The following is a 19,946-nucleotide window of genomic DNA, read 5'->3' on the forward strand; positions in this document are numbered from 1 at the left end:
TTTTTCTGGTCGTTTTAAAAAATAACTAATGAGTGATTATGCACCGAAACCTATATAATTGCATTTCAACTGACCAGAATTAGAGAGAGTCGCAATGGAGATGTAGCTAACAATGTATACAAGAATTACAACCTTGACGTGAATCGTTCGTAACAGAAGTGTCTTTGTTTACCATTTGGAAGCTTTATAACAATCCGATTGAGCCTATTACATTATTTTCCCATTTCTAATTCTTTTTTTTTTAAAGTATTTCTAAAATAATATAGACATGCTCCAGCGTGAACAAGCCAAAATGTCACATTGGAGTGGCCATGTTTTGCTAGACATGGTCGATTTCTTTTGGTGCGAATTGTTCGTTCTGTTCGGATTTCTGAACAGAACAAAAATGAATTCGAACAGAACATCGAATTCTTTTGGTGCGAATTGTTCGTTCTGTTCGGATTTCTGAACAGAACAAAATGAATTCGAACAGAACGAGCATGTCTATGTTTAGCTACGCAACACTTTGCAGAATAGTTTTTCCAAGTTTTAAGAACTTTCTGTCGTTCTATTTTCAGTTGAAAAAAATATCTCTTTGTTTTTAGTTCTAATTTCTATGAAAATTTTACATTATTGTCTAAAATATATTTTAAGTTCTTAGGAGCTTTCCATCTTTCGCATAGTATATAACTCATTGTTTTCACTTCTATTCTCTATCAAAAGTTTACGTTGTTTTCTATAATATTCTTCATTTCTTTAGTGAGAGAAAGGACGACAACGAACATGCGAGAGCAAGAGAGAGTGTAAGCGAGAGCAACAGCAAACAAGCAAGAGCAAGAGAGAGAGACAGAACGAGAAAGAGCAAGCCAGAGAGCAAGAAAGAGAATGTGACTCTCTCTCTTGCTCGATCTCTCCTCTCTCTCTCTCGTTCTCTATTGCTCTCTCTTGCTGTCGCTCTCGGCTCTCGCATTGTCGTATGCTCTCTCTGTCTCTCTCCATTTGGTCATCTGTACGTCCATTATCCGTTATGTTTTTCATCTGGGACGAATGACGGAACTTGAATGATGACGGAGTTGTGATGATGATGAAATAGTGATGGATGAGGATTCGGACAAAAGGCATTGTTGTGGACAGATAACTGAACGGATGTTCGTTCACTGCGCGCTTCGTTCATTCAAAATCATCATTCATATTTTGTCCAACAATTCTAAGAGTGAGAACAAACAAGCAAGGGAGTTAGAGCAAGAGATAGAAGAGATAGAAAGAGAATGAGCGAGAACAAACAAGCAATGGAGTATGAGAAGGGGAGAGTGAGAGAGAGAAAGAGAGGGGAGAAAATGAAAGAGTAGGGAATGTGATAATCACAAATAAAATGTTAATTTTCATAATTATTTCATGCACTCTATGTATTTATTCTCATTCAAATTATCATAAATCCATGTTATTAAAGGTTAAAGTGATTTATTTCACTTTTATAATGAATTTCTAATTTTTCTTTATTTCATCGTATTTTAACATAATTTTATGGCATTAATTAATGACTAATTTAACTATTCATTAAAACAAGTCAGAAAATCTTAGTTTTGATTTATTTAAATATTTAAAGGGTTTATTATATCTTTAATATGTCATTCTGATTTTTATGATTTCTAGTATTTTTATGGAATTTTCTGAACTTAAATGCATAAAGAAAATAATTTTATAAGAAAGAAAATTATAATTTTAAATTTATTTTAAGTATTTTCATGAACTAATTGGCTTTTTCTGCTCTTAGAAGTTCTACCATGCTAGCAATCTGCCATAAAATTTGGAGGAGAGCAAAAATAGATGGCTCAGATCCCTTCAAATTGAAACGATGATATCTAAGGATCTAGGAATTTTGGGTTGAAATTTTGAGGGTAGTTCCACATTTCCCTTCTCGATCCAGCCACATCTTGATTATATAAGTAGAACACCCATGTAAAAAAGAGCTTTGATTTTATTCCTAACTATGATAAGTAGAGTGATTTACTCATTCAAAATCTTGTTTGGGTCTATTCTTCTATTTATAAGTGAAGGATTAAAAGGGTCACGTTCAGATCAAGACACCCGAAGAAAAGCACCACTCGGCTCATTGGGCACGTGGCGACAGGGCCAGTGTGATCTTCATCTTTTTCCAACTCATACCTTTGTCCTTTTTTTAGGTTATCATCACTGATAGTCAAGGTTTCCACTATCACTCACACCACCTCCAACTTTGCCACTCATCAACATATATTTGCATCCATCTCTGCAGCACCGAAGACTCTAAAATCATTAGCATTCTTTATCAATACGTTGTTTGTTGGTGTGTATCCACCTTCATCTCCATTTCAATCAGCACGACATCTATTTCATTTGAACGATGACATTCATGTTCATCTTCTTCACACGAAGCTGCTAAGATGGTAGAGACAATATTTTATATGGAATTCATTAGTATGTTTCTATTCTAAATTTCTATCAAATATTCCACAATTATTCTATAAATTTTGAATATATTTGATTAAATAAAATAAATATTAAAAGTTATTTTTAAATAATTTTTCACTAATTTACTTTTTTTGTTCAATTATATTTTTTCCTAAAAAATAGAAATCAAATATGAAATTCACTTATTACATGCTCTCTGTGGATTTGACCCTTGCTCGTCCTTTGCTCATGATAAAACTAATAAATATTGGTTCATAAACCAGAAGCTTGATACAACATTTTTAACGAAAATTTGTGTTTCATCAGAAGGTCATGGTCTGACCGAAGTATGGTCAGATCGGACTTAACCGAACCAGCAGTTGATGTTTTTAGTTCTGGCCGGAACTTTTGATCCGTTTTCAGTTTTCATGTCAAACCGGATCGAAGACCGATAGTAATGATAATATTAAAATGAAACTCTCTTGCTCAAACTTTCTTGATGGATACTATGTGATTGTCAAGCCAATCACACTATCATGTTTATTTAACTTCATTGAATAAAATGTTATGTTTGTTATTATTCGAGTGTGATAATTATAATGAAGTCCATGAATACGTGCTATGACCTAGTGAATTATGATGAGATCATAATGATGGAAATATATGTGGCCGGCAAGCCAATCACACATTCAACATCTCGTTCCATGTTCATTAATAAAACATATTCATTATAGTGCATGTGATGCTTATAACGAAGTCCATGAATACATGATCGGACTTGGTGAATTATGATGAGATCGTAATACGAAGATCACTAGTTTTTAGGCATGTGTTCTAAACATTCCTATTCGAAGGATACGCGAGAACGACATCGATGTATCTGGATAGAATAGCACTATCTAGCCTCACTCATATGATGAGTATGGTCGTTTCTGTAGTCATTAGTGTGGAGGCACTAAGGATAGATAGTGGGTGCTCTTTAGTGGAAAGATTTCACTGAATTGATCCTTACGAATCCCTGAATGGTATTATACCGAACTGTCAATCAAGTTGATTCACATCACGGTTGTGTAAGGGGTCCTTAGACTTGAGACACCAAAGATATATTGTGGACGGACGGTTGTACTTTGACTATGGCCAACGAGTCTCTAATCATGAGATTCTAAATGGTCTTAGTTCAGGTACATCAAGAAGTTCACGAAGAGGACTGAGTGGTCAAGATGGGATCATCCACCCGCGGTATAAGAGGTGACACCTCAAGGAAGATGGTGCAATAAAGTCCTTGGCCAAGGTAGTGAAATATCATAGAAGAGTTCTACGATGATTTTTGAATGCATTAGTACTAACTCGGATGACTGATTAGGGTTTTACAATTGACCATACCCTAAGTTGTCCAAAGAGTATCTTGTGGATGAGGGACTATAGATACATGGTAACTGATGACAAACAGGTCCTATTAGTGATTTGATACACATTCCTTTGTATATTTTAGAGCACGAGGTGTAGCTTGGCCCCTCACGTGTTGGAGACTCAACATATCGATTGGGTTAAATCGATCCAACATTAATTAATTTATATGATGATATAATTAATTAAATTGGAAGGCCAATAAAGATTATTCAACTACTGGAGTCATTAACTAGAATGATACATGGGCCTAGAGGGTCACACGCAAAATGTCTTTTGAACGTCGAAAGATATACTTAAGTTTTGGGGGTTTTTATGAAAAAATACACACTTAGTATAAATACGAAAAGGCCTTGAACAAAATTCATACTGATCATACTTATACGATAATTCATGGCCTAAACTCTCTCACTTGTGCAAAATTCAAACTCAAGGCCTTGATCCGCAACAGAAGACTTAAGCAAAATTGTACGGAATCGATTAAAACAATGAAACGAAGTACCTTTGCATGGATCACATCCGTGATTTTTTGGATCTGGGATCGAAAAAAATCGAACTGCTCAAGTGTGCAGCCTCAAAAACCCAACACATAATACATTGAGCACTAGTCTTTAAAAATATCTTCTAAGTATTCTTATTTGATGGATAGTCAAGATGGAGATCGAAGTATCCAAATAGAATAGAACTAACTGATCATACTTATACGATAAGTATAGCTGATTCTGTAGCTATTAGTGTAGCAACACTAAGGACAGATAATGGGTACTCTTTGGAGAAAGAGTTCACTAAATTGATCCATATGAATCCCCCAATGGTATTATACCTAAACGTCTATCAGGTTCATTCATGTCACAGTTGTATAATGATCTATTTACCTGAGACACCAAGGACATCTCATGAATGGACGACTACATTTTTACTAAGACTTACGAGCCTCTAATCATGAGATTCAAACAAGTCATATCTCGAATGTAGCAAGAAGCTCGTGGAGATGGTTAAGTGGTCAAGATGGGATCATCCGCCCTCGATATAAGAGGAGACTGACTCAAGGAAGATGATGCAAAAAATCTCTAGCCAGTGTAGTGAGGATATTAGAGAAGGTATTCTCCAACCCCCGTTTTGCATCAGTATTAATCGAATGACAGATTCGGGTTTGACGATCAACTATGCCTGAAGTTGTTCGAGAGTCTCGCGCAGATGACGAATTATATATATATGGTAATCGATCACGGTAAAAGTTCTATGAGAGAGTTCAAATACTACTCGGTATCTTCTAGAGCACGAGGTGTAGCTTGTCACCCCACGGGCTGAAAACTTAACTTATCGATTGGGTTTAATTGATCTATAGTTAATTAATTTATATGTTGATATAGTTAATTAATAAGGTTAGTCAATAATCTTTCTTAGGCCACTAAAATTATTAACTATAATGATACATGGGCCTAGAGGGTCACACACATAAGATCATAAGGCATTGGTGAATATATTTTACGAATAGGGTTTTTGAGAAAATCTTAAACAAAATATAAATAGGGAAGGGCACTTATTTCAAGCACTCAGGCTAGCCCGAATTGAGAGTGGGGAACAGCACGTCCGGGACATGACGGCCCGGACGTGACGAAACGGATGACAGAACGTGACGGATGGTGACGTGATGAAAGATTCATCATGTCACCGTCCCATCACGCATCCCAGCATATTCCAAAAAAACTATCTGATGGCGCGGCACCGTACGACACCACAGGACCGTCGCTCGAGGAACCGGCATCGTCATCGAGCTCGCCACCGACACGCGTCCAGCCGACACGACGAGCCACAACGACGACGCGCAGCCCCGGGTACAAATATTCGGCGTGACGACATGCCATCTTCGAACCGTGCCTGCTCGCATTTCCTGCTTTCATAGTTTTCTTTGTACCTGCGTGTAGCGAGGGGAAGTTCCCGTATGAGGATATCTTCCCCTCCTGTTAATGGGCCATAGACCTTTTCCCTTTTATTTTGTTTTATTTTTGCTTCAAGGGGCCCATCCCCCTATCCTCTATAAAAGGAAGGGGTGGACGCCCTCCTTAGTACTCTTGATTTTCTTTGAAAAGTTATACGTTTTGAGAAGTCAAAGAGTCACCTTCGTGAGGAGAGGAAGAAGAAGAAGAAAGAAGGAGAAGAAAGAAGAAGAAGAAGGAAGAAGAGAAGGAGGAAGAAGAAAGAAGGAGAGGAGAGAAGCTGCCCGTCGTGTCCATACCCCCCCCCATCGGACGCCGCCACCGCTTCTGCCTGAAAGTTCGAGAACCCGCCCACACCGCCGGATAAATCGAGAAATCGTCGTTGTCGCCGCCGCGTCTGCCCCGGAGGCTGTCGCCGCCTTGCCGACGTTCGTGGGTGGCCGTCTTCTCGTCCCCTTCCTCCCCAGCACTGCCCGCCGCTCAAACTCGCCGCGCACTACCGTCCGCACGCGGAGATAGCTCGCCCGCGCGTGTCGACGTCTTCCGGCGTTGTCCGCCGCCAGCCGTTACCTCTGTCGCCCGCGCGGCCTTGTTGCACGTCCGTGTGCGGCCGCCGATGTTGTGAGTGGCCGTCCGCCCGTCTCGCCCCTCCCAAGTGCCGCCAGCCGCTCGAGCCCACCGCCGCACTACCGTCCGTGCGCGGAAGAAACTCGCCCGCGCGCGACGACATCCACCGGCGTCACCCACCTCTGGCAAGCTGCCCCTGCCGCCTGCGCGGCCTTGTTGCACACCCGCGCGTGCGTCAGTGTGCTGTCTCCCGCGTGCCGGTGCGCAGTCGCCCCGCCCCTGCGGCGCCTTTGACCGCCCGCCAGCTGCGGCTGCCGCTTGGCAAGTCCTAGCGTGGGTTCTCTCCTCCTGTGGCCGCGCGCCCCGCTGCTTGCCGACGCGCGCGAATGTGCCGCGACTGTGAACACCCGTGTGCTGAGCATCGGCGCTGCCCTGGCGCATCAGGACCACCCCTCGCCGTAGGCCTGCCCGCGACACGTTCGCCCGCGACCCGCACCCCTTCGACGCCCACGTCCGTGCTGTTGCTGCTCCTCCGATCCCAAGGTGCTGCGTGCTATCTGTTGCAGGATGCGACGAAGGTACCCCCCCCCCCCGGACTGCTCTTTACGTCTCTTATCTACTTCAGTATACCTTCGAATTGCCTCCTGCGCGCTCGGGTTAGACGTAGGTGAGAGTGAGACAGGTTGAGAAAATGACGACGAATTCTGTGAGAGTCTTACCTGGCTGGTACGAGTCGGGCGAGCCTGACGAGTGTGAGCATCTAAGCGGGATATTCCCGTTCGGCGACATAGTTGTCCTCGACCCTCTCAAGCGAGGTTCGGTTGGTCTGGTTGACCATACCCTAGGCGACCCCGTCGGATCTCTGGAACGGCACAACCGCATATCGGCACTCGCACGTACTACACGTAGGATTTTTATTAGCCCGTCATTTATTTTACCTACTCGTCATTTTTATCGGATGACACTTCACGTCGTTGTCCGATAGAGATCCTTATTCGATACCGAGCCACTGCCCTCGGTGACGACCAGACAACGTCTTGACGACGTCCAGCATCACTATCACGTTCCATCATGCGTCCCCCCTTAGGTGTCCCATCATGTCCACGTCACCATGACGGTGTCACCGTCACTGGTGACGTGAAAAAACCCTAAGTCGATCAGTCTTTCTTCTTTCTCCCTCGCTCTTTCTCTCTGTTCATCTCCCTCTCATACACCTCTCTAGCTCTCTTGGACAGTCTTTTCCCTTCTCTCTCTCTCTTTGTGACATTTTTTCTCTTTTCTCTGGTTCGCCCTTTATGCCTCCCTCTCTCTATGTTTATCTGTCTTGCTCTCTGTTCCTCCTATCTCTCTTTCTGTCTCACTTGCTCTCCCTCTCGCTATCTCTTTCTATCTCTCTCTCCCACAAACTCTATGTGTTTATGGCCCTCTCTCTCTCTATTTGCGGTTTGTTTGCTCTCTCTCATCAATATATCAAGAAAATAGGATAGTACGGTTAGTGCTATAATTGTTAAATTCCCTATTATTTTTATTATGGAAAATTTAGAGGGCAGAAAATTTAAGGGATATATCTCCTATTATTTATAGGTGGCATCGGTTTGCAAGCACGAAAAAAACATGGACTTACATGCAAAACGGCAGAAAATCAAAATGTTTAAAAATAATATTTTAAAATGTATTTAGAAATAACGTCACGGCCGTCATCCGTGACGACCATTCTGTCACGTCACGTGTCCTGGGCAGCACATCACCATCATGTCCCGGTCACGCCCCCTTCGTCAACCGTCACCGTCACGTACCCGTAAAACCATCACCGTCACTGTCACGTCATCTGTCACAGTGACATATGACGTGACGGATGACGCTTGCCAAACCCCAATTGAGAGCCCCCCTTTCGCCTCTCTACTCTCTTCTCCACTCCACCAAGGAGAGTGTCTTCATGGTGAGAAGATCTTCAACATTTTCAAGGAGAGTTGAAGAAGAAGAGATGGAGATTTAAGCGCCAAGTGATCACGCGGATAATTCTAGAGGCTAGACGCATGAACGGTTTTAGAACAATATCAGAGTGGGAAAGTCATGTGTAGAACAAGTTCCCCCCAAGGTACATATGATGTATTGATTTCTTAGATAGATTGAGAATCGATTCGTGTTTCTGCATCATGAAAACCATGTTTTCCATGGTTGACCAAGGCACAAAACCCAACATTTCTTTCTCTCAATGTATCATCATTTCTCTTAATCTCTCATCATTTTTTCGTTGTGTATATTTCCCTCTCACTCTGCTCTCATCTCTAAATCCCTCACTCTGCTCTCATCTCTAAATCCCTCACTCTCTCATTCATTCTCACATTCTCACTCTCTCGATCTCTCATCCTTCCTCTCATTTTCAGTCTCTACCTCCCTTCATCTCTCTCAATCTCTCATTCTCTCAATTTCACAATCTCAATATCTCAATCTCTCGTTATCTCTCAATCTCTCAATATCTCAATCTATTGTTCTCTCATTCACTATTGCTCTCAATATCTCAAATCACTTGTTCTCTCACTCTCTATCTCTCAATCTCTTGTTCTCTCACTCTCCATTGCTCTCAATCTCTCAAATATCTTGTTCTCTTGCTCCCTATGATGGCGCAGCACCGCTCGAGGCCCCAAAGACGTCTTTGGATATGTTACCGTCGCCATCGACACTGTGACATCGGACTATGAATCTCTAGCTTGATTTTAAACAATTCCATTGTCTGATCAAGAGATTCGATCAATTCAGATGGTGTTGACTTCCTATCGAATAAAACCTTAGGTCAAACTTTGATCCCTAGACGGAACTTGGCAACCATTTGCTCATAGGATTCAACTGTAGTCTCGACCATTATCAGTCAATATTTCGTCATCATCACCATTCTGGATGATGAAAATGACATTTCATAGAAAATATAAGTTATTTAGTATTTACCCACATTCTCCTACCCAACCTCTCTTCCACTCTTGGCGGCCTCTAAGAACATATGAATGGAGGATTTATACACACTTGGATTGATAATCGAGACATTGACTATTTAAACGGTTTGTCCGATTGGTCGGCAACAAATCATGCCGTGGTCTATTCATCACGGCAAAATATCTAATCAGAGTGAGTTGAATCAACAAAACCACTAGCATTATATATTCATTCCATTCGATACCTATCAACGATGTACACCAATATACATCAGGCAATAATATATAGGTGACAGTATGGTTTCTTGTCACAAACCAGGGTAGAAAAGAAATGCTCTGATGTTTGGAATTGACGAAGAATAGGAGAAGAAACTATAAGCAATGTAAGCAATGTTCACCATCTCGTCCTCCCTCAAAAGAGAGATATAATCATCATGATAATTCCTCAAGAGTTCACAAATATTCAAGCTTGAAACAGTATCTCGGCTGTCATTACTGACACCTACTTGGGAAGTTTCGATGAGACAGAGAGTAAGTTTATGTTATTTGAACGCCGGGAAATAACTATTAGGATGATACTTCTAAAAAACTTAATTAACTTAGATGATATGCATGCGTCCAAAAAAATCTATGGTAATAATTCACGAAAGTCGCCTCATGTCTTGTGCACAAAAATCTACGCGGGGAAGGGGAGAATAGGCAAAAGCATCAAAAGCCCAGGTCCGAAGAACAAGTCTCAGAGAGAAAGAAAAAAGAAGGCAGAGAAGAAAGACTAAGGCTTGTACTCACTTACTTAGGCCTCAGTGATTGGGTACTCGAAGACTACATCCTTGCCGGCAAGTTTGCGGTAGACAGCTCCGAATGTGTCCACCTTGTACTCGGTGTTGTTCTTCTCCTTAGGATCAAGAAAGACCTGATCCAAATTTTTTAAAAAAACTTCTTTAATTCCATAAAGGAATTTCATACATCCAATACGAAAATCAAACAGTCAATCGTGAAGGGAATGCCAGATCTCTACACTATGTATCAAAATTGAAAAAAATGGTTGTCTTCAATTCTAACCTTCGTGATCTTGGAGCCATCGAGATGATATCTCACACGCTTACCCACGATCTCTGCAGGGTACACAACATCTTCAAGAATTGCGTCATGAACTGCAGTCAAAGTACGGTTGCGCGGGCGCTGGACCGCCGAGCCTTTCTTCGGCGGCCTCAGAATTCTCCTCGATGCAATCAGAATAACATCCTACATCGTTAATCATCAAAGATAAAGAAAATGAGCAATTAATTAACCATTATACGATGAACACATCAAAGGGAAATAATTTCAATTTCCTCGGACGATTGACCACCTTGCCACTGAACTTCTTCTCCAGTTCCCTCACTAGTCTGACATGAATCTTGCGGAAGGCCTTCCTCAGTCTGAAGGGAACATGAATCACAACTGCCTTCTTCCCACCGGCGACATCAACTTGACTGAGATGCAAAATTGTTCTAGTTAGGCTTAACCGAAAAAAAAAACTAGAAATTAGGGTTACAAATAAAAAAAAATTGAACTTTAACGCACAGCGCGGAGTTGATAAAGAGATCCTTAAGCTCGCTCTTCAGTTCGCTGTTGGAGTTCTCCAGATCGAAGAGCGCCTGAATCATGAGCAGATAAGAAGAAACGCAAAAAAAAGGGGGAAAAGATCAAACGACTGAACGGGGGGGGGGGGTTGAAAATCGACCTGAGCGACAACTTCTTCAAACTCAGAAGGCTCGGCGCCCTTATCCTTCAGGATTTTCTTCCCCGCGGTGAACATGGCGATCTATTCAGGATCTCGCCGTCCTCGTTGCCACTTCGCCGAGAGAGAGGCGGGAGAGATGGGGGAGGAGGAAGAGACGCGGCGCTAATGGAAAATACAAAGAAATACGCAAAGCGCTAACCCTATTTGGGCCTCCCCTTATTGGACTACCTTTTCTGGGCCAAACACTACCACACGGGCCTGTAAACCCGTTCCTTCCGTCTCCGTCCCGTCCGTCTTCATTCCGTCCCGTTCTGTTTCGTTCCGTCCGGTTCTGTATCATTTCAGCCCGTGGACGAGGCTTAAATGAGGGGGGTACGTGGCTGGAAAATAGAAAGGCTATTTAGAGAAGGGGGTGTTCTTCAGCTGCTATTCTCGCTTGTGTGGTCTTCCCTTTCTTCGCTTCGTCGCGCTCTCATGGCGGAAGATCGAGATCGTCTTCTCCCGGCCAAGTCGTCGACGTCATCGGCCGCCATTAAAGGCAGACAAAGCTCCGTCGCCGCTACCTCCGCCGGCTCCGCCGCCGCCGGCCGCCGGCCGTTGTTCCACGGAATGGATTTTCTCGGGTTGAAGAAGCGCGGGCAAGGCCTCCGGTCTTGGATCCGAGTCGACGCCGCTACCGGCAGCTCGCAAGTCATGGAGGTCGACAAATTCACCATGATGAGGCGATGCGATCTCCCCGCGCGAGATCTTCGGCTTCTGGATCCTCTCTTTGTTTATCCGTCCTCTATTCTCGGCCGCGAGAAGGCGATCGTCGTCAATCTGGAGCAGATTAGGTGCATCATCACCGCCGATGAGGTCTTTCTTCTCAACTCTCTTGATAGTTACGTGCTTCAGTATGTCGTGGAGCTTCAGAGAAGGCTCGCTGTGCCTCCCGTGGATGCCTTCGGCGGCGCGACGTCGCCTGATTATCTTCCGTTTGAGTTTCGCGCGTTGGAGGTGGCGCTTGAGGCGGCTTGCACGTTTCTTGACGGCCAGGTTTGCGCCTTATCCGCTAATTTTCGTTTTAAAAAATCGATCATTGGACGTTTTATTGCGCGTGAATGAAGGTGGAGTTTTCCCTAGCAGATGAAAATTGGGCTTTGTAGACCACTTCAATTCATGAATAAATGAAAAGCTTAAACCCTCCCTATGATTGATTTGTCTTGCCAACCGTCGCTTCCCATCTCGCGTTATGTTATTTATAAATGCAGGATGATTAACTGTAGGCTCTATAACTGTAGGCTTTCGGATGATTAGTTTTTGGATGTTTCTCCGTTATAAATTAATTTCAAATTTAGCACGAAAATTTAGGACGAAATCTTACTCTTCTCCAGTAAAAAGTGAAATCACCCTTTTCATGTATATGTACAAGGGGTCGAATTTCCTGTAGAATTGTTGTCAATCATTGATTCATTGTGCGTAGATGTGTCGCTTATTCTATCTGGTACTGATTGGATGAAAATCTAAACCAATTTTTGACATATACTTCATTCGTCATTCATTTTTTTCTTTCTTGGGTAGGAATTGCTGGACTCTAGTGCATTGAGACTTCCTTGGCGATAGTTGGCCAATCATCTTTCTGACCGGTTCAACCCAACTAACATTTACGTAGAAGTCTTATTGACACCATATTTTTAATACACCAATGAGTAATTCTCTCTCACCAGTTAGCCCATTGGACTTACCCTATTTCTACGTCTTTCTGGACTCTTTTTCTTGTGCCTTTTTTTCCTCCATCTATCCATTAGTAGAATCCCCTGGCTAACTTAACATGTTCTTCTCGCTGCCATGATCTTGTTATTTTCGCGTGACTATTAAGCTTATTTAAATTTGTCTCCTCGCATTGGACTACAGTGAGTATTGTAAAAATTGTCTCCTCTCATAGGTCTGTTGCACATACTCTCAGTCAGTGTACTCGATCAGTAAAAAGTTTGGTATATCAGTCAACTACACAGGTTGCCGGATTTTGTCAGTATTCTGCTACAATCCCCATTCTCGTACTCTTTGTCATGTGGCGTTTGTGTAGTTCCCTTTAAATACTTGTAGCCTTCCCCTGAGGGAGGAGAAGTTTGCACAGGCCTTGTGTTTTCCCAAAATGACGGGAGCGTCATCATCATTGTCTCTCATCTGTAGGTACAATCACGGCTACGATTTGTCTCATCATCGCCTCTAGTCACTCTCCCTCTGTTAACCTCACTCATATGATGAGAGACGTGAAGAAATCATCATCGTCATCATCATTTGTCTGTAAAGGATGAAGATGACAGGTTTTGGATGACGATGATGATTTATTTTCATCATGATCCTCAAATATTACACAGGCCTGTAGTAAATAATCTCAATACTTGAAATAAAAAAAATTACCATTTCATGTGACCTTAATTTTAATTATCAGGCTGCAGAGTTGGAGATTGAAGCATACCCTCTTCTGGATGAACTAACTTCGAAGATTAGCACGCTGAATCTCGAAAGAGTACGCCGGCTGAAGAGCAGGCTCGTTGCGCTGACCCGTAGGGTCCAGAAGGTGTCAGAAATGTCACCCTCTGCATTATTGATCTTGCATCTGCAACCTTGACCCTCCAATTTTTTGGTCATAGGTAAGGGATGAGATAGAGCAGCTGATGGATGATGATGGTGACATGGCAGAGATGTATCTTACAGAGAAGAAGAGGAGAATGGAAGCATCGTTCTACAGTGAATTATCGCATCACCCATTCTCAGGTGGAGCTGGCCAATCTGTCTCTGCCCCAGTCTCTCCTGTCTCATCTCCGCCGGAGTCGAGGAGGCTTGAGAAGACTCTGAGCATGGCCAGGAGCAGGCAAGAAAGCGTGAAGAGTTCTGAGAGCAATGACGAGGAGCACATTGTGGAGCTGGAGATGTTGTTGGAGGCTTATTTTGTTGTCATTGATAGTACTCTGAACAAATTGACCTCGGTTCGTGTCTCTCTCTCTCTTTTCTATCCTCTCTCTCCATCTCTCTCTCCCCCTTGTCTCTATCTTTTCTACCCTCTTTCTCTCTCTCTCTCTCTTTTCTATCCTCCCCCCCCTCTCTCTCTCCTCTATCCTCTCTCTCCTTTTTCTCTTTTTTCCATCTTCTCTCCCTCTCTTTCTCTCTTTTCCACCCTATCTCTTTCTCTCTTTTCTATCCTCTCTCTCTTTTTCTCTCTTTTCTATCCTCTCTTTTTCTCTCTTTTTTATCCTCTTTCTCCCTCTCTTTCTCTCTTTTCCATTCTCTCTCTCTCTCTCCTTTTTCTCTCTTTTCCTTCCTCTCTCCCTCTCGTTCTCTCTTTTCCATCCTCTCTCTCTCCTCTCTCTCCTTTTTCTCTCTTTTCCGTCCTCTCTCCCTCTCTTTCTCTCTTTTCCATCCTCTCTCCCTCTCTCTCTCTTCTATCCTCTCTCTTTCTCTCTCTTCTATCCTCTCTCTTTCTCTCTCTTCTATCCTCTCTCTTTCTCTCTCTTCTCTCTCTTCTCTCTTTCTATCTCTTTCTCTCTCTTCAATCCTCTCTCTCCCTCTCTCTCTTCTCTGATATCCTCTCTCTCTTTTCTATACTCTCTCCCTCTCTCTTTTATCCTCTCTCTCTCTCTCTCTTTCTCTCTCTTCAATCCTCTCTCTCTCTCTCTCTTCTCTGATATCCTCTCTCTTTTCTATACTCTCTCCCTCTCTCTTTTATCCTCTCTCTCTCTCTCTCTCTCTCTCTCTCTCTTCTCTAACCATTGTCTCTCCTCAGCTCAAGGAGTATATTGATGACACTGAGGACTTCATCAACATCCAGCTGGTGAGTATTCTCGCCTTGCTTCCCATTTATTGTTCAAATAATGATGCATGTTCTTTATGATGTTTCTTCAGGTTCTTTATGTTGTTTCTTCACATGTCTCTCTTCAGAAAAGAATCTCTCTTTCTTTATGCTGTTTTTCATCTCCCTCCCCACATAAAAACAATGTTTCATTATGTTGTTTCTTAAATTCTATTCAAAAAAGAACTCTGTTTCTTTATGTTGTTTCTTCACCTGTGTCTGCCGAAACAACTCTGTTTCTAAATGTCGTTCGTTCTCTCGCTTCATTGAAAAACTCTGCTTCTATATGTTGCATGTTCATCTATCTTCCCCATTGGAATTCTCTGTTTCCTTGCGTTGTTTGTCCATCTCACTCTCTCTTTTTCCTTGATAAAAACCTTTATGTTGTTTCTAAATGTATATCTTCAGAAAAAAACTCTGTTTAATCTTGTTATTTGTTCAGGAAGAACTCTATTTACTTTTGTCTTTCGTTCATCTGTCTCTATCTATTAAAAAACTGTTTCTGTATGCTGTCAGTTCGTCTCTCTTCCTCTTCAGAAAATAATTCCATTCTCTCTAACGAAATTCTGGTTGACTTTTGTCAAAATGTGTGATTGACTTGCAGGACAACGTGAGGAACCAGCTCATCCAGTTTGAGCTCTTGCTCACGACAGCCACATTCGTTGTGGCTATCTTTGGGGTGGTGGCTGGCGTCTTCGGCATGAACTTCCCCATCAAATTCTTTGACGAGCCAGGCGCCTTCGAGTGGGTTCTGATCACCACCACCATCTGCGGTGTCGTGATCTTCTGCGCGTTTCTCTGGTTCTTCAAGTACAGGCGACTGATGCCCCTCTGAATTGGTCTGGTGGAGATTCTTTCCCACTGCATGTATCTTCACACGAGCTTGCAATTTATGGAAAAATTTAATCCATTTTATTTTTTCCAATCTATCATGTTTGTCTTATGAACAAAATGAATTATTAAGGTGTAAAAACTTAATTATCGTGGAAAAACATCCGTCGGGTTGTGCAAAATCAAAAAATAACTAGTCATGAAGGATCCGAGTCTCTAATCGTATCAACCTCATTTCTTTGAGGTTAGAGAGAGAGAGTGAGGGAGGGACACTGGAACAATAATTCATGGGGATAATAAGTATGCCATCATATTTTGAAGAAAATAGCCATGCGATTCTCAATTAAATGAAATAAATATCATTGTATCCTGCCGTAACCCCATTTGTGGAAAAAGTTTGGTGGGGTTATAAAAAATATGGGATAAAGAAAGAAAGAAAATAGCCATCGCTGTTAAGAACAACCGAGAAAAAATGATATTTTGCGCGTAGCTTCTGGTCTTTGACATAAAGAAAGAAGGTTGTAATAACGAAACGGACATGTGTAACTTCGTTACCTAGCTAGTAGAACAAAAAAGACATGGATGTTCACTTCGTTACCTTGGAGCTCCGAAGAGGAAGGTTTGGATCCTTCGGAATGGAGAAACTTCTGGAAGCCACTTTGTTCATTATTTGCAATACCTTTGATTGAGGCCCTCTTCCATTTATCCTCCCCCATCCCAAGGTAGGCCATCACTTAGGTACAAGCACTCCATTTGAAAATTGCTATGAGTTTTGAATGGCGACATTTGCGAGAGAATGTCATCTTTTATTATCTCAATAAAAGAGAGATAATATCGCCAGATAAGAAAAAAATTACTTCTTGGATTAAAAAAAATTAAAATGACATCATGGAGATGAACACTAGAACACGATTCAAGTCATCTTACTCGTCATGGAAACACACCAGCGGGATGATAAGGACCTTGGTCGAGGTCCGTATCTGAGGGTGGAAGAGGGTGAGACGAGAAGGGAATTCCCGGGGTAGAGAGGTGGAACGGGAAGGGTAGGAGAGGAGGCCGAGCTGAGGAGATAGGGATCGGCCGAGGATGAACCGCCTGAAGATGCGGTGAGGTAGAGGCGATCACGAGGACGGGGATCGCGGAGGGAGAGGGCCTGTAGATGTCGGAGAGACGAATGGGGAAGGAAAACCAATGCACTTCATATCCAAATTCCCGTCTGCCCTCCTCCAAGGAGGGCTGTGCTATTTAAAGGCAACTTAGAAAGAAGGGCAACATATTAAAATGACGATAATGCCCCCACGTGGGTTGGGAATCCTATCATGGGATTCCAAAAAAAATGTTTTAAAAAGGGTTAATAGCACAGTACATCCCAAACCATGTCCAAAATCTGCGAGTTAACCTAAACTTTTTTTTGGCATGGTATATCCCAAACTCACTAAGTCGACGACGACATATCCCCGTGATGATGTGGAATCCATCGTGGCTGCCAGGTGGATCTCCAGCCAGATTTTGACCTGGCGGAACCCACCTTGCAGCCACGCTGGATTCCACGGCATAACGGGGATATGTCGACCTCGCCAAGGGTTTTCCAATAAGAGAGAGAGATGCATTCTAGAGATAGAGAGAGAGAGAGGCATGCTAGAGAGAGAGGCGTGCTAGAGAGAGAGAGAAGGAGAGAGAGAGGTTCTAGGGAGAAAAAGAGAGGTGTTCTAGAGAGAGAGGTGTTCTATAGAGAGAGAGAGGCGTTCTAGAGAGAACCGACTGAATCAAATCGCGAGGGAGAGTGAGGGAAAGAGAGAAAGAGAGTGAGAGGGGGGGAGAGAGAGAAAGAGAGTGAGATTTATCAAGGGTTCAAGAGAGAGAGAGAGGGAGGGGAGAGGGGAGGGAGAGATTTTCCTCCACTCTACGACGGAGATTATCTTTCACTCTACCTTGCTTCGAATGCCGCTGTTCTCTCTAGAACACCTCTCTTTCTCTCTCTAGAACCTTTCTCTCTCTCATTCTCTCTCTCTCTAGCACGCCTATCTCTCTCCTTCTCTCTCTCTCTTATCAGAAAACCCTTGGCAGGTCAACATATCCCCGTAATGACGTGGAATCCAACGTGGCCGCCAGGTGGGTTCCGACAGGTCAAAATCTGGCCGGAGATCCACCTGGCAGGCACGATGGATTCCACGTCATCACAGGGATAAGGCAACGTGGACTTAGCGAGTTTGGGATATACAGTGCCAAAAAAAAATTAGGTTAACTCGCAGATTTTGGACGTGGTTTGGGATGTACCGTGCTATTAACCAAAAAAAGAAAAAAAAGAGAGCGTATCAAAGGCGCAGAGAGAGAGCTGCGAAGAAGACGAGAGCAAAAACAGTGAATGAAACGGGCGCGGCGGAGAAGGGGGCGGCGGCGAGCATGGGAACGGGCGCTTCGGCCGGCGGCGAAGCGGGGGCGGCGCGGCGCGACCGCTCGGCCATGACGACGACGACGAGCTTGACGCCCTTCTCGCAGGCTCCCTCCTCTCCGGCGATGAAGTAGTGCGGACCGGACCGAGCCAGCTTCACCGTGCCGCCCCCGGCCAGCTCCTCCAGCGGCCTGCTACGGTTGCAGGCCACGTACCCTTCTCGACTCACCTCCAGCACTGATCCTTCCTTCCACACTGCGCCCAACCCAACTTGGATAGTTAGAGATCAGATCAGATCAGATAGAGAGAGATGGGTGATAGAGAGAAAAATGGATAGACGGGTGATAGCGAGAGAGAGAAATGGTAGATGGGTGATAGAGAGACAGATAGTTCGATAGACAGAGAAAGATAGGTGGGTGATGGAGAGAGATATAGATCGATAGAGAGAAAGACGGATAGAGGGTGATAGAGAGAGAGAGATGGATAGATGGGTGATAGAGAGATAGATAGAGAGAGGTAGGTGGGTGACAGAGATAAATATAGATCGATAGAGAGAGAGAGAGAAATGGATAGATGGGTTACAGAAATAGATCGATAGATAGAGAGAAAGAAAAGATGGATAGATGGGTTATAGAGAGATATAGATGGATAGATTGATCGGAAGATAGAGAGAAAGAAAGATGGATCGTTGGGTGGCAGAGAGCTAGATCCATAGATAGAGAGTGAGAAAGATGGTTCATTGGGTGACAGAGAGCTCGATCCATAGATCGAGAGTGAGAAAGATGGATAGATGGGTTATAGGGAGAGATGGATAGATAGATCGATAGGTAGAGAGAGAGATAGGTGGGTGATAGGGAGAGAGATAGATCGATAGGTAGAGAGAGAGATAGGTGGGTGATAGGGAGAGAGATAGATCGATAGGTAGAGAGAGAGATAGGTGGGTGATAGGGAGAGAGATAGATCGATAGATAGAGAGAGAGATAGGTGGGTGATAGGGAGAGAGATAGATCGATAGATAGAGAGAGAGAGATGGGTTTGGAGTTACCGAGGGAATCGCCGACTTGGAATCGCTTGGATTCGGCCCAGCGATTGAGGAGCTGTGGGGAGGTCGTCCAGGCGCTGGCGGCGCCGCCGACGAGTAAATCGGTGGCGGCGGCGAGGGTGGAGAGGAGAGAGAGGAAGACGAAGAGAGAAGAGGCGACCGGAGTTGCCATTCGAGGCCGATGAGAGATCAAACTTGAGCTGTCGTCTGTCGAGGGATGTGTAATTTGGTCGCGATAGTGGTCGAGTTTGTCTCTATTTTATAGCAGGAGGAAGAAGATGAACTAGCCGTTGGGAACTAGGCGTTGTAGTAATTTAAATAATAAAAAATTCGTACGACAAAATTTCATCCGGGGATGTAGCTCAGATGGTAGAGCGCTCGCTTAGCATGCGAGAGGTACGGGGATCGATACCCCGCATCTCCATATAAGTTTCAATTCTATTTTTTCAAGGAAGAGAGAGACACGGATAATTTTCTCAGAATTTTTTTTATTACCCTCGTACTTAAGAAACGAGAGGAAAGTAAAAATAAGTTTCCCAGCACCAGCAGAATATTCGTGCATTTAATCGGAGCAGAAAAGATTAATCTTTTTTACTCAGACCATAAATCATTCAAATATATCCAGTTCAAGAGTAATTTTATCTACTTGGGTTTCTCAAGTGACACAATCTGCGCTGCAAGAATGTCAACCCAAGTGTCCGGGACCCATTTTTTTTCTTGCGCAGAGATCACTTCTGAACTTTCTTCACTAGACACAAAGACAAGTACATGTTTTTTTTTCCAACTTAAGCAAAGAAATAGGGTAAAACTATGTTTCCCTGCACCAATCAGATTCAGTGAGACCGGAGCTGAAGAAAATGATCTCTTTGC

The 19,946-nt window shown here is 43.3% G+C and overlaps 3 protein-coding genes and 1 non-coding gene across 4 annotated transcripts; 2 read left to right on the forward strand and 2 right to left on the reverse strand.

Moving 5' to 3' along the window:
• Positions 1 to 9,862: 9,862 nt before the first annotated feature.
• Positions 9,863 to 11,140, reverse strand: LOC144704672 (small ribosomal subunit protein eS7-like). The gene is made up of 5 exons (XM_078577175.1): positions 10,980 to 11,140; positions 10,820 to 10,893; positions 10,605 to 10,728; positions 10,316 to 10,498; positions 9,863 to 10,166 (listed from the first exon to the last, which is right to left on the reverse strand). The coding sequence occupies exons 1-5, from the start codon at positions 11,052 to 11,054 to the stop codon at positions 10,047 to 10,049; spliced, it is 576 nt and encodes a 191-aa protein (XP_078433301.1). The 5' UTR covers positions 11,055 to 11,140; the 3' UTR covers positions 9,863 to 10,046.
• Positions 11,141 to 11,393: 253 nt separating this feature from the next.
• Positions 11,394 to 15,736, forward strand: MGT2 (magnesium transporter 2). The gene is made up of 5 exons (XM_078577164.1): positions 11,394 to 12,014; positions 13,414 to 13,542; positions 13,616 to 13,951; positions 14,746 to 14,793; positions 15,416 to 15,736. Exons 1-5 carry the CDS (start codon positions 11,454 to 11,456, stop codon positions 15,644 to 15,646), a joined length of 1,305 nt encoding a protein of 434 aa, XP_078433290.1. The 5' UTR covers positions 11,394 to 11,453; the 3' UTR covers positions 15,647 to 15,736.
• Positions 15,737 to 17,860: 2,124 nt separating this feature from the next.
• LOC144704679 (early nodulin-like protein 13) lies at positions 17,861 to 19,313 on the reverse strand. The gene is made up of 2 exons (XM_078577185.1): positions 19,080 to 19,313; positions 17,861 to 18,289 (listed from the first exon to the last, which is right to left on the reverse strand). The coding sequence occupies exons 1-2, from the start codon at positions 19,246 to 19,248 to the stop codon at positions 17,958 to 17,960; spliced, it is 501 nt and encodes a 166-aa protein (XP_078433311.1). The 5' UTR covers positions 19,249 to 19,313; the 3' UTR covers positions 17,861 to 17,957.
• A 114-nt stretch (positions 19,314 to 19,427) lies between these two features.
• On the forward strand, positions 19,428 to 19,500 carry TRNAA-AGC (transfer RNA alanine (anticodon AGC)). The gene has a single exon. It is a non-coding gene; the product is annotated as a tRNA-Ala (tRNA).
• The last annotated feature ends 446 nt before the right edge of the window (positions 19,501 to 19,946 follow it).

The sequence above is a fragment of the Wolffia australiana genome, chromosome 1 (genome assembly GCF_029677425.1).
Source record: "Wolffia australiana isolate 7733 chromosome 1, ASM2967742v1".
In the NCBI taxonomy this organism is placed as follows: Eukaryota; Viridiplantae; Streptophyta; class Magnoliopsida; order Alismatales; family Araceae; genus Wolffia; species Wolffia australiana.